This window comes from Tachysurus vachellii, chromosome 4, assembly GCF_030014155.1.
Source record: "Tachysurus vachellii isolate PV-2020 chromosome 4, HZAU_Pvac_v1, whole genome shotgun sequence".
Lineage (NCBI taxonomy): Eukaryota > Metazoa > Chordata > Actinopteri > Siluriformes > Bagridae > Tachysurus > Tachysurus vachellii.
Window position 1 is genome coordinate 3,497,961 of NC_083463.1, and position 15,427 is coordinate 3,513,387.

General features: G+C 39.0%; 2 protein-coding genes across 4 annotated transcripts in view; both read left to right on the plus strand.

Annotated features, from left to right (window-relative positions):
• The window catches only part of ccdc174 (coiled-coil domain containing 174), a 5,448-nt gene extending 2,261 nt beyond the window's left edge, over positions 1–3,187 (plus strand). Inside the window, exons 6-11 of the mRNA XM_060867425.1 lie at positions 315–410; positions 495–631; positions 1,054–1,148; positions 1,958–2,090; positions 2,179–2,346; positions 2,582–3,187. Coding sequence (XP_060723408.1) covers positions 315–410; positions 495–631; positions 1,054–1,148; positions 1,958–2,090; positions 2,179–2,346; positions 2,582–2,919 — 967 coding nt within the window. The 3' untranslated portion in view covers positions 2,920–3,187. The remainder of the gene's footprint in view (positions 1–314; positions 411–494; positions 632–1,053; positions 1,149–1,957; positions 2,091–2,178; positions 2,347–2,581) is intronic.
• A 729-nt stretch (positions 3,188–3,916) lies between these two features.
• On the plus strand, positions 3,917–15,427 carry si:dkey-28n18.9 (sorting nexin-5). 3 transcript variants are annotated; one of them, XM_060867427.1, is made up of 14 exons: positions 3,917–4,252; positions 5,430–5,659; positions 5,749–5,856; positions 6,699–6,768; positions 7,442–7,569; positions 8,373–8,456; positions 8,575–8,649; positions 9,326–9,356; positions 9,489–9,570; positions 9,889–9,928; positions 10,036–10,122; positions 11,287–11,376; positions 12,188–12,253; positions 14,278–15,427. In XM_060867427.1, exons 2-14 carry the CDS (start codon positions 5,543–5,545, stop codon positions 14,416–14,418), a joined length of 1,119 nt encoding a protein of 372 aa, XP_060723410.1. In that variant the 5' UTR covers positions 3,917–4,252; positions 5,430–5,542; the 3' UTR covers positions 14,419–15,427. The 3 variants fall into 3 exon arrangements, with proteins under 3 accessions (XP_060723410.1, XP_060723412.1, XP_060723411.1); XM_060867429.1 differs by having other exon boundaries at positions 5,555–5,659; XM_060867428.1 differs by having other exon boundaries at positions 3,918–4,252; positions 5,552–5,659.

Below are 15,427 nucleotides of genomic sequence, written 5' to 3' on the forward strand. Positions count from 1 at the left end.
GTCTGCCTGGCTGTTTGTCCTTCTGTTATATCTACATTTTATTTCTTATCATTTGTCTGTTTCTCTGTACCTCTATGCCCATCCTTCTCTATTTCTGTCTGTCTATCTATCTTTTATCTGCCTGCCCCTTCTGTGTTTCCTTACCTCCACTTTTGTTTATATTATATATATATATATATATATATATATATATAATGGTTATCAATCTGTCTGTTTGCCTTTCTCTCTCCTTTTTTCATTTTTGTCTATGCATCTCTTTGGATCTGTATTTCCATCCTTCTCTATATTAACTGCTCTCTCTCTCTCTCTCTCAGGGTGGACTATGTTGATGCGCTGGGAAGATCAAGGAAGTGTTTAAGAAAGGATTTACCCCAGTTTCAGAAAATGGACCAAGATTTACAGGGCAAGAGGTACATGAGAATGTAATATGATGTAATGTAATATAAAATGCCTTTCGCACCATGTCTAATGTGTGTGTGTGTGTGTGTGTGTAGAGTGGTCGGAGTTGACAGGACATTGTTGTCTGAAGACATGAGGCGAGAGATGCAGAGAGAGCAGTGGGAGCGGGAGGAAGAGGAGCAGATGAAGAGGCCCGTAGGGCCCGTTCACTACGAGAACATCCGAGATCAAGGTGAGGGATGAAGCAGGGCTGCTGTTCCCTGCCAAGATGATTTTATTCCTCTGACACCACAGCGTTAATCCTGCACATTTTCGCCTTTTTTAGCTGACGACGTCACAATCTTTATCCTTACATGTGAAGACTCCCTTTGTAATTTTTACTATAGAGACAGTAACGTGTTAAAATCGAGCGCAATCAGATGTGAGAATTAAGCGACATTGAAGTATAAGTATTAATATTTACTAATGTGAAAGGTTCCTGTTTACTTAGCAAGAAAATGGAGGTCATTTATATGCAAACAGTGTTACTGTCTGTGCAGAAGAATCTAGAATCAGTTTCCCAGTGTCTCATAAATACCTGTGTGTGAGTGTGTGTGTGTGTGTGTGTGTGTGTGTGTGTGTGTGTGTGTGTGTGTGTGTGTGTGTGTGTTTTAGAGGCCAGAGATCTGGGTGTTGGCTATTTCGCTTTTTCTCAGGATGAAGAGCAGCGCAAAAAGCAACAGGAAACTCTGGATATGCTGAGAGCCCAGGTGAGAGACGCTTGATGAACTGCACGGCTGTGTCTTTACAGAAGACTTTTAATTACCATAATTTCCGGACTGAATATAAGCCACACCCACTGAATTTTAAAAAAAGTATTATTTTGAACATAAATAAGCCGCACGTGTCTATAAGCCGCAGGTGACTACAGGTACAATGAACAAATTAACTTTACACAGGCTTTAACGAAACACGACTTGTAACAAAAAATAAAAAATTAGCAGTAAACAGTAGCCTACCAAGAAAGTCATTGGTCACTATCTTCCTCCTCCTGTGCACTGAAACCACTGAAGTGTCATCTCCTTGTGTCCGGAGTTAACCCGTTTGGCAATTTCACCGGTCTCACAGAGTTTTTTTTTTTTTTTTTCCCCCCAAGGTTCAAAGCGTGGGAAAAAAGTTGCGGCTTATAGTCCGGAAAATACGGTTTCGGAATTTAGCACATAGAATGAACACGATAAATAATTTAGAACCCTTACGGTTACAGAAACATTTCTTTGGCTTTAAAGTGGATGAACCACAGTGGCGATGGGTTTTGGGTGTTGAAGAACTTGTTTAAATCTACAGTATAGCAGATAATGACTAGTTATGACATTTGGGACTGAGATAAAAGATGAAATCGTGACGAAGGATCAGAAATCCTGCTTTAGTTTCTTTGTATTTTCAGATTATTTTCTCAACTCTGTAGTTCACTGTTACCTGTGGTGTGAGCTGGAGTCACATCCATGGACGTGTGTTCAGGCATAGGCTACTTGTGTGATAAAACAGAGTCTGATCTCTGATGTTTCTGACCTGTCTGTAGACCGCAGATCAGCGCACAAAGCGTGAGAACCTGAAGGAGAAGCGGAAGGCTCTGCTCGAGGCTCGACTGGCTAAAGTGAAAATGAGGAAGATGAAGAAAAGCAAGATGGAGCCCGGAGCGAAGGAGGAAGAAGGTAGCGTCGTAGTTTGTGCATGGAACAGTTTTATTAGACAGATATCAGCATGAGTAATGCTGAAATGGTGTTTTCTGATTATTTGAAGCTCCTGCGCCCGACGGAGCGGTTAAAGAGGAAGAGGACAAACCCGAGCTTGTGATCGGACCTCCAGCTCCTCCTGAAGCCGTAAGCAAAAAGGTGGAGGTTGAAATTCAGGAGAGAAAAGACTCGAGGCCGGGAGTGCCACATGTCAGAGAGTGGGACAGAGGAAAAGGTAACACAAGCACACTCATGCTACTGTGTATAACCTGATGTATTCAACATTATCCTCTCTGGATAATTATCCTCCTCTAAGGGCTACTCATTGATTTTCTCATTTTTATTTCTCATTTATTTTTTTGGCTCAGTGGAAAAACAGAAGCCAAGAAATCAAACACAAAAATTTACATAAACAAATATTTATCAAACAGTGATGTAATCATCTTCTGCACTTGTCTTTTTCTATACAGAGTTCACGTGGGGTCAGTGGACGACTCAGCGACGGGAGGAGAGGGATTCGGAGTTTGCGCCGCCCTCTTTATACTTCGGGGATGAGAGACGAGCCGGTCACGGCAGGTTAACTCAGGAAGTACGAAGGGGCAAAGGGAAACCTGCCTTCAAATGGTCTGAGGAGCAGAAGGGATCAGATCAGGACGGCACACAAAGACAAACTCAAAACACACACTCATCTTTTACACCGTTCCCAAACCAGGCCTCGTTCTCACAGCCTCAGCAAACGACACAAGCACCATCTGCACAGACCAGCGATCTGGATGCTCTTTTATCCTTTTACAAAAACTCTGTTTAAGCTTTAAAGCCAGTCCGTTTCCTCCTCCAACTCGTCTCGAGTTTCATTCCTTTGAGTCGCATTTAGTCGCTTCACTAAACACCAACAGACTAATCATTAGGAGAAAGACTGAATAAGTAGTTTTCATTCTGTTTTAATGGAGCTCTACAAATTCAGATGTTTTGAGATCTGGACTTCAGATCAGGTTAAAACATAAATAAGCAGTTTTAATGATGTATTTATGATCATTTTTGAATCCTACATGTCTGATAATAAAACACTTCAAACACTTTTGCCTCAGAGTTTTTTCCCTAAGCCATGAGTCTGATTCCTCCAGTGGTTTCTCTCATGTCATCTCGAGAGTATTTTCAGCACTTCTGTTGCCTCTGGTTTATTTATTATGGATCTAAGTCCATATTTGGATCTCTATAAAAAGCTGCTTCATGATTGTCCACTTAAAAATAAATAAATAAATGAATAAAAAGTATATAAGTAAAAAGTGGTCTTTGAACTGAGGCTCCATGAACAAGCTGTGTGTGGTGAGTAAAAGAATAAGGTCAAGAGTACACTGATGAGTGAATGATGTTTCTGGGTTAAATCTCTGCTAAAGGCTGATGAGGAGCTTCCTCTAGGAAAATAAAAGAACAAATATATGAATCTGGACATCGATGATGGTTAGTAATAATAAAGAGAAAGAAAAATAAACCTAGTGTCAGCACTGACATACACTGACCTTCATTTAAGAAAAAAATTAACTAACCTTGAGCTTTTACTTCATGAATATGGTGTGTGTGTGTGTGTGTGTGTGTGTGTGTGTGTGAGAGAGATAGAGAGAGAGACATGGCAGTAATTTGTTCATAGTTTACAAGGAGCACCTGACATGTAGGAGGTACTCACTCAGTGGTTATGTTTAACGTGTGTGTGTGTGTGTGTGTGTGTGTGTGTGGCTTTTGTGTGAGAGAAATATATTTATCTCATGCAATGAATTTGTAAAAAGAATAAACACACATTTCTCTCTCATTCTCACACACATAAACAGACATAACAATAATTAAACTGTTATTTAAAATCCCTTGGATAAACTGCAGGCTTCGCACAAGCTGATCATGGGACTGCTGTAACCTTTGACTCACAGGATATCCTGCTTTCCAAAAGTTGTACATGCAGGCAGATTTTATGAGTGTGTGTGTATGAGTGTGTGAGGTGGAAAGCGTAATCAACAATTTATAGGAGAAGAAGGAATCGTTTAGCTGGCACGTTAAGGACACGTCCTGAGCGTTACGTTCTCTGTGTTTGTGTGAGTTTTGATTTCTGAGAGAAATTTTGTCTGAAGCTCTTCTAGAAAAATCCAATGGTGAGTAATTCTTACTTGTTCTAATCACATGATCTTTGTGTGAATTGAGTTTCCACGATTATATGAGATGGCATTGGACAAAAAAAAACAACATTATGATAAATTATGGAGTTTTCTGATTTTTTTTCCTTGTTTTTTTTTTTTTTTTTTTTTATTTTAATCTGTCTTAAAATCTTATACAGTGTCTTTCTTCAGCCAACTCCATAATTATTAGCACTTCCCCTCTCAGACGTGTGCCAATCTTTTCTAAACGAATATTGCTTCCCAGCCTCCAGAAACTCTAGTGTTTCCTTAGATCTGATTTTTACAAGTTAAGACTTGTAGTTTCTAGAAACCAACCTTAACTATTGCCTTGTGAGACACTGAGCCAACCATGGAGAGAAACTGTATATTTTCTATGAATGGGAGGGGCATACTCTATTTCTTCTGTCAGTCATAGGAAGTTGTGGCCTAATGGTTAGAGAGTTTGACTCCTAACCCTAAGGTTGTGGGTTTGAGTCTCGGGCCGGCAATACCACGACTGAGGTGCCCTTGAGCAAGGCACCAAACCCCCTCAACTGGTCCCCGGGCACCGCAGCATAAATGGCTGCCCACTGCTCCGGGTGTGTGTTCACGGTGTGTGTTCACGGTGTGTGTGTGTTCACTGCTGTGTGTGTGCACTTTGTATGGGTTAAATGCAGAGAACGAATTCTGAGTATGGGTCACCGTACTTAGCCGTATGTCACGTCACGTCACGTCATAACGTCGCTTGTGGACATCCGTGCTCATTTATGCGTGTTACACAGCATGAGCAGCAGTTTGAAATGATGCAAAACACAGAGGAAGCACATGTTGCTCTTCACCCTCCCTGTGTGATCAGGAGAGAGATAATTGGTGAGTAGGGATGGACCAAATTGGAGAGAAAAAACATGAATCCCAATCAACACAGAAATGATAAAAGCAGTGGCTTGTTATCAGTTTCTGAAATTGATCTGAGAATCAAAAAGAGTTTAAGATCTTCAAATGTCTCCATCAGTGTTACAAAACTTTACAAAATTTTAAGAGCTGCCAACAAATAGTTCTTCAGAAAGACAGTATTTTTTAAGAAAAGGTGTAATAATGTATATAAACATACAAACACAACAACATTATACCTGTATGTTTAAAAGGTATTGCTTCTTGTCATTTCTGATTTCAGTCTCAAGGGTGCCAATAATTCTGAAATTAACCACACTGTAAAGCTCATCACACTTAGGGATCCACCTTTGTGGATTTTCTATATAAAACTGGATATACAGTATTTCTGTCTGGATGTTTAAGGAGGGCTCAAATGATCAGTCAGCCCTGAGTGTGAACGCTAACAGCATCAAGATTACCGACGTTACTCAGGATGGAGACGCGCTAACCTTCGCCATCACATCTCAGAAGGTCAGCTAGTCTTTTTTTTACATGCTCATTATAAAAGTTTGTATTTATTATTTGTTTTTTAAGTTTCCTTGTGTTCACTGGTCTTTCAGCTGAGCAGTGATAATGGGAGCTGCGTCTTTAGGACCTATGAAGATTTTGACTGGCTGCAGCAGAGTCTTTTCTCTCAGGAGGACATTGCAGGACTCCATGGAGTGATAGTGTGTGATTTCACTGCATCAACAGTGGTTTGAAAAACACGACAAAGGGTCTTATTTTCCCAGTGGTCCTACATTCCCCAAGGCATTATGTTTCCCAGGGCACTACATTCCCCAGGGCCCTATGTTCCCTAGGGTCCTACATTCCCCAAGGGACTATGTTACCCAGGGTCCTATGTTCTCGAGGGCATTATGTTCCCCAAGGCACTATGTTTCCCAGGGTACTACGTTTCTCAGGGAACTATTTTACCCAGGGTCCTATGTTCTCGTGGGCACTACGTTCCCCAGGGTCCTACATTCCCCAAGGCACTATGTTACCCAGGGTCCTATGTTCTCGCGGGCACTATGTTTCCCAGGGCACTACATTCCCCAAGGCACTATGTTACCCAGGGTCCTATGTTCTCAAGGGCACTATGTTCCCCAGGGTCCTACGTTCCCCAGGGTCCTATGTTTTCCAAGGCACAACATTCCCCAGGGCCACTAGGTTCCCCAGGATCCTACGTGCACTATGTTCCTCAGGGCACTATGTTCTCGAGGGCACTATGTTCCCCATAGTTCTATGTTTTCCAAGACACAACATTCCCCAGGGCCACTAAGTTCCCCAGGGTCCTATGTTCCCCAGGGTTCAATATTCCCCAGGGTACTATGTTCCCTAAGGCACTATGTTCCCTAGTGTGCTATTATCCCCACATCCTAGGGCCCTGTGTTCCCAAAAGTCAAGGAACTGGGAAACACAAGACCCTTATCATAAATTATGTCAGGATAGAATTTTCTTGTGATATCTTCTGACAGATTTTTATATATCTTTTTGAATATTTTAATGCATTAAAAACTTCTCCCTACAGTTTCCTCCTCTTCCAGCCAAACCGCTGCCTTCCAGCTCGCACACCCAAGCTAAAGCTCTCAAACTCCTGGGTATGTCTCATCCTCTCACATAACCGCTGCAAATAAAATCAAATTAAACCTGAAAAACTTCTGTTAAAGGAAAATCATCAACAGCATAGTGGTGTAATACTTTACACATTTAATAGTGGAAACATTTCTGAGACTGCTCTTATAGCAGCTATAACTTTCTTCATGTACATAAGCCAAAAAGGAAACTGGGAATCCTGCTGATTAAACAGTGCTGGTACTGAAGCTTCTTATGTAAATGTCTAGTAAATGTTAAGTACCATGCTTCAAATTTGTTTATGAGTTGTTGATTATGTAGAGCGTCTGTCGCTACATAACAGGTTCTTATGTAAGTTCTTACTATTTTTAACAGAATTAAAAAAATATGTTGTGCTTTTGTTTTGAGAAAAACTACTTGAATTAATGAAATTGCAAGCACAGGATGACACATGGAATGACTTTCTGTGACAGCTATACTCATGCTAATGAAGCAGGGATTTGGCTAAATGTGTGTTGTGATGATCGACCAAATCGGTGTAAAAACAGTAATTGAAATAGCAAAATCCTCAGAAAACCAAAAAAAAAAAAAAAAACATTTTTCAAAAAAAAAAAAAACATTAACATGTTCTGACCAATCAGAGTCCAGAATTGAACAGTGCTTGATCAGGTTCAAGTGTGTGTGTGTGTGTGTGTGTAGGATTCCTGGCTCTGGGTGATAACTGGCAGCTTTACTGTAAGGCTTTAGAGTTTTACCTGCAGCAGGTGGCAGCACACAGCATCCTGGGAAAAAGCAAACTGCTGCCCAGCTTCCTCAGCAGCACTGAGGTACAGTGTTTACACCTCAGACTTAAAAATACCTGTAATAAATGCAGATTTTTCTCATAATTCTTAGTCTTGTTATGCTATTTTTCTTATATAACACAAATATACTGTACAACAATTCAGCCTCATTTCCAGATAGATCATTTTCATTCTTTCTAAAACAACATTTTAAATGAGTGAACTAGATTTTCCAGTACATTCATTCATTCATTCATTCATTCATTCATTCATTCATTCATCTTCTACCGCTTATCCGAACTACCTCGGGTCTCAGGCGTCATTGGGCATCAAGGCAGGATACACCCTGGACGGAGTGCCAACCCATCGCAGGGCACACACACACACTCTCATTCACTCACACAATCACACACTACGGACAATTTTCCAGAGATGCCAATCAACCTACCATGCATGTCTTTGGACCGGGGGAGGAAACCGGAGTACCCGGAGGAAACCCCCGAGGCACGGGGAGAACATGCAAACTCCACACACACACACAAGGCCGATTCTAACCCTAACCCTGGAGGTGGGAATCGAACCCCCAACCAAGAAAGATAGAAGGAAAGCTTTTTTCTTTTGGTATGTGGAATAAATTATTAGGTAAAAAAAGTTGGTAAACTACAGATGCGTAAAGAAAAAAAAGTAAAAATCTTGTTTGCTTATTTGAACAAGGAAATTTATTCTGACACACATACAGTTACACACACACATACACACACACGCAATTGTGTGTTTGTTATGAAATAATACGAATGTTTCTTGTTTCTTTCTTGCTGTATTTGTGTTGGTTTTTGTTTATGCTTCAGTCACCCGGTAATCAGCGCAGCAAAAAGAGCATCTTAGATCGCTTTAGTCATGCTGTGGAGGAAATGAGGAAGGAGAGTCACAAGGTGTGTATTAATGCTAAAGAAATATAGAGGTTTCAATAAACGTCTTATAATAATGTGTACTGAGCCATTAATTGAGGATATATTATTATTTGTGTGTGTGTGTGTGTGTGTGTGTCAGGACGTGGACCAATTCTTTCAAAACGAGAGAGAAAGCAGCACACACATGACGGTTCTGTTTAAAGCTACCACAGAGGTTCAGCCTTTTGTTTCCTCGCTCTTCACCGATTTGTATTAATATGGAAGTCCTAAGAGGCCATGAAGCCCTTTTGGAAGAAATAAGAGGCCACAACTTAATTCGGCATAAGAACATGTTCTATAGGCAGCAAAAGCACAGTAACACAGCATCACGGATGATCACATTCGCTTTTACTTTGATCAGGGACTCAGGTGACAACTTCCACATAAGTGTGAGGTCTGCATCTTTATATAGTGACCTTGAAGGTTTGGTCAGTTTCATTGCCAGCCATGTTGAGGGACGTCTCCATGGCTTCTCCAGAATGATGTCTGAAAGATGCCGTTTAAATGGTTTAAATGGACAAGAGCAATGGTCAGAGTACAGAAACAGAGAAGATTTAGTCATGATCATGAGGAAACAACTTTAATGTTGAGAACATGAGAAACGTAAACCATGATCAGGAGAAAACAGCTTTTGTTATATCGAGATGATGAAAAAATGAAGTCGTCTTAATGAGAAAACAACTTTTGTTATGTCGCTATCACGAGAACATTAAGTCGTGATCACGGGACAAGAAGAAAGTAAAGAAAGAAAAAAAAAAACAAAATGATGCATGGCCTTTAACGACTTCCGTATGTTATTGTTCATGAGATAATTTATCACGTGTTTAATCACATGCTCTGTTTTCAAACAGAAATTCCTCGACATCGTGCTGGCGAATCAGAGTAAGACCTTGACTCCCTTTTACGTTCTCTCACTTAATGTAACGCGTAAGAATGAAATGATTTAACGTCTGATTACATTTCAGTGGAAGTGTGTACGTGTGTGTGTGTGTGTGTGTGTGTGTGTGTTTTCAGGGCTTTCTTTGGCATGTGGTCATTTCTCCACGTCATTACGTCTCTGTCTTTCTCAGGATGATCTGTCTGTTGTGGCCTCTAAGTAAGTGTGTGTGTGTGTTTCCAGCTCATTTTAAAACTTTGTAATTTTATGGGCAGAGATTAATAATTAAAAATATTCTTCAAGAAAACAAATATTGAGCAGCAAAGTGTTATTTAAAAAACAGAACAAAACAAGAGTTCTCTTTTTTTGCTCAATATTGTGCTGTTAATATTCTTAGAAAGCTGATCATTCGTTTTAGTTTGTATTCGTGACTTAAATGCTCAGACCCCCCCCCCCCCCTCTATTATTTATTTATTTATTTATTTATTACTTAATACATTATTTTTCTTTACTGTTATTTTTTTTCACAAATCTCAGGATTTATCTGAAACTGTCAGACATAATGGATGCAGTGAAAGTAAGTTCAGGATAAGAAATAATTTGTGCACGATTGTATTTAAACATCTGTCTTTATTTGTTTGTTTGCTTGCTTATTTGTTTGTTTTCCATTCCACTTGTTTTCAGAGCAACCTTGACAAAGTGTCTGAGAACGATGTGTGCACCTTGGGGTTGGGTTTGGATTTTGAGTCTCGCTACCAAGAGGCAAAGAGAGTGAGTACTTCAACACAAACACAGTTTATTTACACAGTAACACAGTGTGTGTTGTGTGCTTACAGAAAAATATAAACAGGGAAAGTTTGAAAGTCTTTTTTAGCGGTTTATAGTTACATTTTACATTTAAAAAGCTTCTTGCATTATTGTAGCTGTAAACATTTGTTCCTCTTGTTACTCTTTTTAAATGATTTTTATTAGATTAAAATAAGCAGCTTGTCTAAACAAAAAGAAAGTGTAAAGCATAAACTGCGCAATACCTCGGACTGTAACTGGTAGGTTCTTTTGTATAGTTCAAAAAGAAGTTCTCAATGTCATATCAACTGTTATATGTCTGTAGTAAGTTATAGTACAGTGTTACTCATTGCGCGGCTCGCGATCCTCCTGCGGCTCGCCAAGCTTTAATATGCGGCTTGCATGGCAGTAAATAATACGATGATATGATCATGTGGTTAAAATTTATTTTTCATTTAAATAACATTAAAAACAATCAGGGAAGCATAGAACAACGAATGTGCTCTATTACAAATAATAATATATATTTATATATATTATTTGACTTGTCACTGACTCACTGCGTTCTGCGCAATAGCCATTTTTTTGCGGCCTGCCAGAAGCTAGTTTGTGTTTCATGCTAGTTAACAACTTGTGTTTACTGTACACACACGGACTAAAAAATGGATCGATTTCTTATCAAACAATAAAATGAACAGCAACAAAGCAATGTGACAGTGACAAAAGAGGTAACTGATGGGGAGCATGCGTCATCCGCAACTCAAGTAATTATTGTACTGCAATATTGTACATTGTATTTAAGCAGATAAGCTATTTAAGACTGAATAACTTGGCATACTTTGTGGTGAAAGTGGCTCTCCTATTGACTTTGTCCTATCAGTGTGGCTCACATGAAAAAAATAGTGAAGACCACTGTTATAGTAGTACTATAGACAGTTAAGCAAACTAAGCTGTTACAATAGAAACCAGGACATTCCTGTAAACATGTTCCAATAAATGAAGACTTTTTTGACCAATCAGAATGAAGAATTCAGCCATGTGGTCTTACACCATATCGAGAGGGTTCCATCTGAAATCCTAAATGTGTGTGTTTGTGTGTGTGTCTCATGTGAGACCTAGGTGGTCATTTTTTACCTCTTGTTGTTACAGGAGATGTTGTTCAGAAGAACCTGTAAACTAGTGGAACTGGAAGCCATTATTAAGAACGCAGAAAAAGCCAAACCCAATAAGAAAGTAGTTGTGAGTCTACATGTACATAATCACACACCCCCACACACACATTATTAATAATCTCTAGAAAATACTTAGATATGCAAATCATCTGTCCACATTTCCCTTCGTTAATAATACCTGGAATTATGAATATGCATAATAAGCAAATTTGGAAAGGCTCACATGTCATCCCAAACACCTAGCATGCTAGCTATCTGCTCATAAACTCAAATGCTCATGACTGTTTCTTGAATTTCCAATGAACAGCAACCAGTTCCACACGTCACAAACATTATCTAAGTAGCAAGCGTAACAAAGTTCTACGTTACCATGCAACATGATACTTTGCTAATTTGCATATTTTACATGTGTTAAAATCTCTTGATCTTATTTTGTGACATCACCAATGGAAAGATCTAAATGTAAATATTATTACACTCTAACATAACATTTTTTGTTTGTTTTTTGTCCCCCAATTTTATCAACTGAGTGAAAATGAGAGTAAAAACGAGCCTGAGGAGAAACAACCTTTTAGCTGCTAAGGGCTAACAAAACATATTTTGTGGAAAATTCACAGCATTAAATGTAAGAATAGACAAGAAAGTCTGATATGTTATACATTAATCAAGCAAACACTGTAATTTTTGTAAAAACTGCTGTTGTAAGAGTTTAATAATACATTTTAGGATGTGTTGCTGCAGGAAATCAATCACCTTTAGGGTCTTAACAGTGAAAGGGTCTTCATTTTGTCCTTCACTAGCAACACACCAACTCAAGTAGCTAGCTAGCTTAGCATGCAGATTTTGTGGCCACTAATGTTCTCTGTGTGATCTTGTAGATGGAGAAAATTCAGACCATCACACAGAAAGAGTTTAATCTCATCTCATCAGTGGCCAAGGAAGAGGTGAGGACTTCACATCACACTGAACAATCTCTCTTTATTATCTTTATTATATTATTGACAATAACCTTTTTTCAATCAGAAGTTGAATCAATAATCAGAAAGACAAAGTGAAACTTTGTTGACTTCCGAATATCAGATGTTTTCCTTTAGCACACACATGGCTACATTTGGACTTAGCACATGCCGTTACATTCATCAGCTGAGACTCGATCACCTCACGGTTTAACGTATCGGGAGAAAAAAAGCTGACTTTTTAACAAATTCATAAACATGATGTGCTGCATGTACATGCACTCACTTACTTCCTTTAGTCTGTGCTAATGAGCTAAACTAGCTAACTCTTGAGATATTAGCTACCATTATTTTTAGTATTGTCTGTGAGGTTTTAGTGCAGTATGTTACAGTACTCGCTCTATGTTCTAGTTAATTTATATATCGTCGCTGTCGGGCAGAATCCTCGTATCTCCAAAACCATTATTTTTCAGGAAATTAAAAAAACTTTTTTGAGTTACTAAACATTGTATCGTTAAAGTTGTTATTATACCTTATATTGCTATCATATACTGTTGTGTACAGAACCAACATTAACACAACCAACAGTAACAAACACGACTTTTCCCAAAGTCACGTTTTATCGGAGATACACGCTTTATGACTTGGGAGCAGGAAGATACGAGATTATGCTGTCATTGATAAGAACGGTACGGACACAGACGTCGCTGCTGCCAGCAGTGTTCAATAAAGTCTGCGGTGTCCAATGGAGTTATGAGATTTGCTCTCAAGCTATTTTCAAGACTTTAGATTGGTTAATAATTTGTAAAAATAACAGACCCACATGGGGACTGACCAATAGCATCGATATGTGAAAAAATAAGAAATTGACAAAATTTGGACATACGAGGTTTCCGCCCAACAGCGACGATATATAAATAAAAAACAATAAATCTATAAACATTTTTAAATGTGTGTTAAAACCATGACTTTATATTGTACAGATTGTAATGAGGAAGAAAAGGTCATGCCAAAAATTCTCAGACGCCATTTAGTGGTCGGTTACAGTATCAATATTAACCCCATTAACTAATCATTATTGTTATACTGATATTTATAAAAAGCAGACCATTGTGAGTAAAAGAGAAAGTGAAGCCAAAATGTCTGTGAGGCCCTCTAGTGGCTGTCTGAGGTGTAATTTTTAACCCCGCCCATTTCCATATATGGTAAGTGAACAGAAAATGAGCCAAATGTTCGTTATCAAACTAAAAGTTTTCCTCATTTTGGTGTCTAAACCAGATCGTTGTACTGATATTCATAAAACAAAAAGCAAACCAGTGTAACAAAGTTATCCAAACAGGCTGCAAAATGGTACTTCATTCTCTTGTCATTTCAATACTGGACTACTGCAGCGCTCTCTGTCAGATCTATGTGTGAACGCAATTCGTCCTCTGCAAATGATCAATGCAGCTGTGTGACTTGTTCTCAACCAGCCTAAGTTCTCCACACCACCACACAGCTGCTCTCCTCCACTGGTTTCCTGTAGCTGAACGAATCAAATTAAAAACACTGATGCTTGCCTTCAAAGCCAAAAATGGACCGTCTCCCTCTTACCTCAAAGCTCATCACTCCTCACACTGCACCTCACACCCTCAGACTTAGAGCACTGCTCCACTGTTCCCACCATCTCTCAGGGTAAGAGGTAGATGAACATCAAGACTCTTCTCTGTTGTGGCACCGAGGTGATGGGATGAACTTAATTCAGATTTCCAAACAGACTACCTTCAAACGTCGGGTGAAGACCTTCATTTTCCTGAAACACATGATCTACCACCTTTTCCCTGTCTGTGTTAATGTGTTAATGTTAGTGTTAGTGTTAATGTTTTTATTAAAAAGACTTAAAAGCTCTTTTTTTTATGTCTTTCTGGATAAGTGCGTCTGCAAAATGCTGTAAATGTAAATGTGTTTGTGTGTGTGGGTGTGTGTGTGTGTTTTATTCACTGAAAAGATTCTTTAATCTCATTTTCTTTCAGATCGAGTGGTACCATAAAGCACGTGTGATCGTGTTGCGAGACTTTCTGACCCGCTGGTGTGAGAAGCAGCTGCACACAGCCAGGGAATCTGCCGCTCTCTTCTCTCAGCACCTGGAGGCTTGTAGACAATTTCCTGTCTAATACAACATCCCTTTAAACCAATTACTGCTCACTGTTAAACCGGTGTTAAACCCATCTGATTTTCTCCCAGAATTGTCCTGGATTGTTATTTCTCTGGAATGTAATTAATGGACACTGAAAAAAACGAGTGATTTCATGTGTGTTACACTTTACGACATGGAAAATAAAAAAGAACACAAATGATAAATATCATTAGGTTGGAATCACTAAAACAGTTCACCGCTTAACAACCCAGCTGATGAATTCTTAAATCTGATTGGTCAGAAGGTGTTGATTGATTTTCTAGAAATGCAGCTCTGATAGAAGGTTACAGTTAAGGGAACATTAACATGTTGTTTCTGTATAATGTGGGAACTCGTACGGATTAAAAACGTGCAAAGGAATCGCTGAAACCCAACTCGCACCATAAGGGTGTCTGCCAAATGCTGTAGATGAAAATGAAAATGTAAATAATTCCGATTGAAGGTCTTCGTTTCTATAGTAACAGCTCAATCACAAAGGGTTCGAACTGAAGACTACTGTATATACGGTGAAGGTTTTAACAAGGAGGTGTTTGTGTGATGTTTACGGAAGGAGTCTCCAGTTTCAGCGCTTTGAAACGGTCCGAGGTGAAAACGAGATTTATTTATTTATTTTAAGTTTGCTGTGGCGTAAGAGGAATAAAACACTTCAGGCTGTTCTTTAGTGTTGTAACAGTAACGCTGCTTCGTCACACCACACCGATGATTATTGATTATTTTCCCATATCTGACCTCTGCCAATAAACAGTGTACATGAAAATTAGACTAAAAATAATTTCCTGATAGGAAAATGCTCTCTTTTATCATTCTATGTAGAATCCTTAAGGGCAACCTGAGTACCGCTAGATCGTTTACTTGTAATAAAATAATAGAAACAAACAAAAAAACGGTCCAAAATGAGGACAAAAACAAAACGAGTTGAACCAAGCATAAATTTATTGCAGACAGTATATATGACCAGACAATCTGAGCCTTACTACAGTACACAC

Coding starts and splice junctions, on each gene's coding strand:
- si:dkey-28n18.9 (XM_060867427.1), top strand. CDS start 5,543: ATGTTTAAGGAGGGCTCAAATGATCAGTCAGCCCTGAGTGTGAACGCT. Junction 8,457..8,574: donor TGAGGAAGGAGAGTCACAAG/GTGTGTATTAAT, acceptor TGTGTGTGTCAG/GACGTGGACCAATTCTTTCA. Junction 9,571..9,888: donor CTGTCTGTTGTGGCCTCTAA/GTAAGTGTGTGT, acceptor CACAAATCTCAG/GATTTATCTGAAACTGTCAG.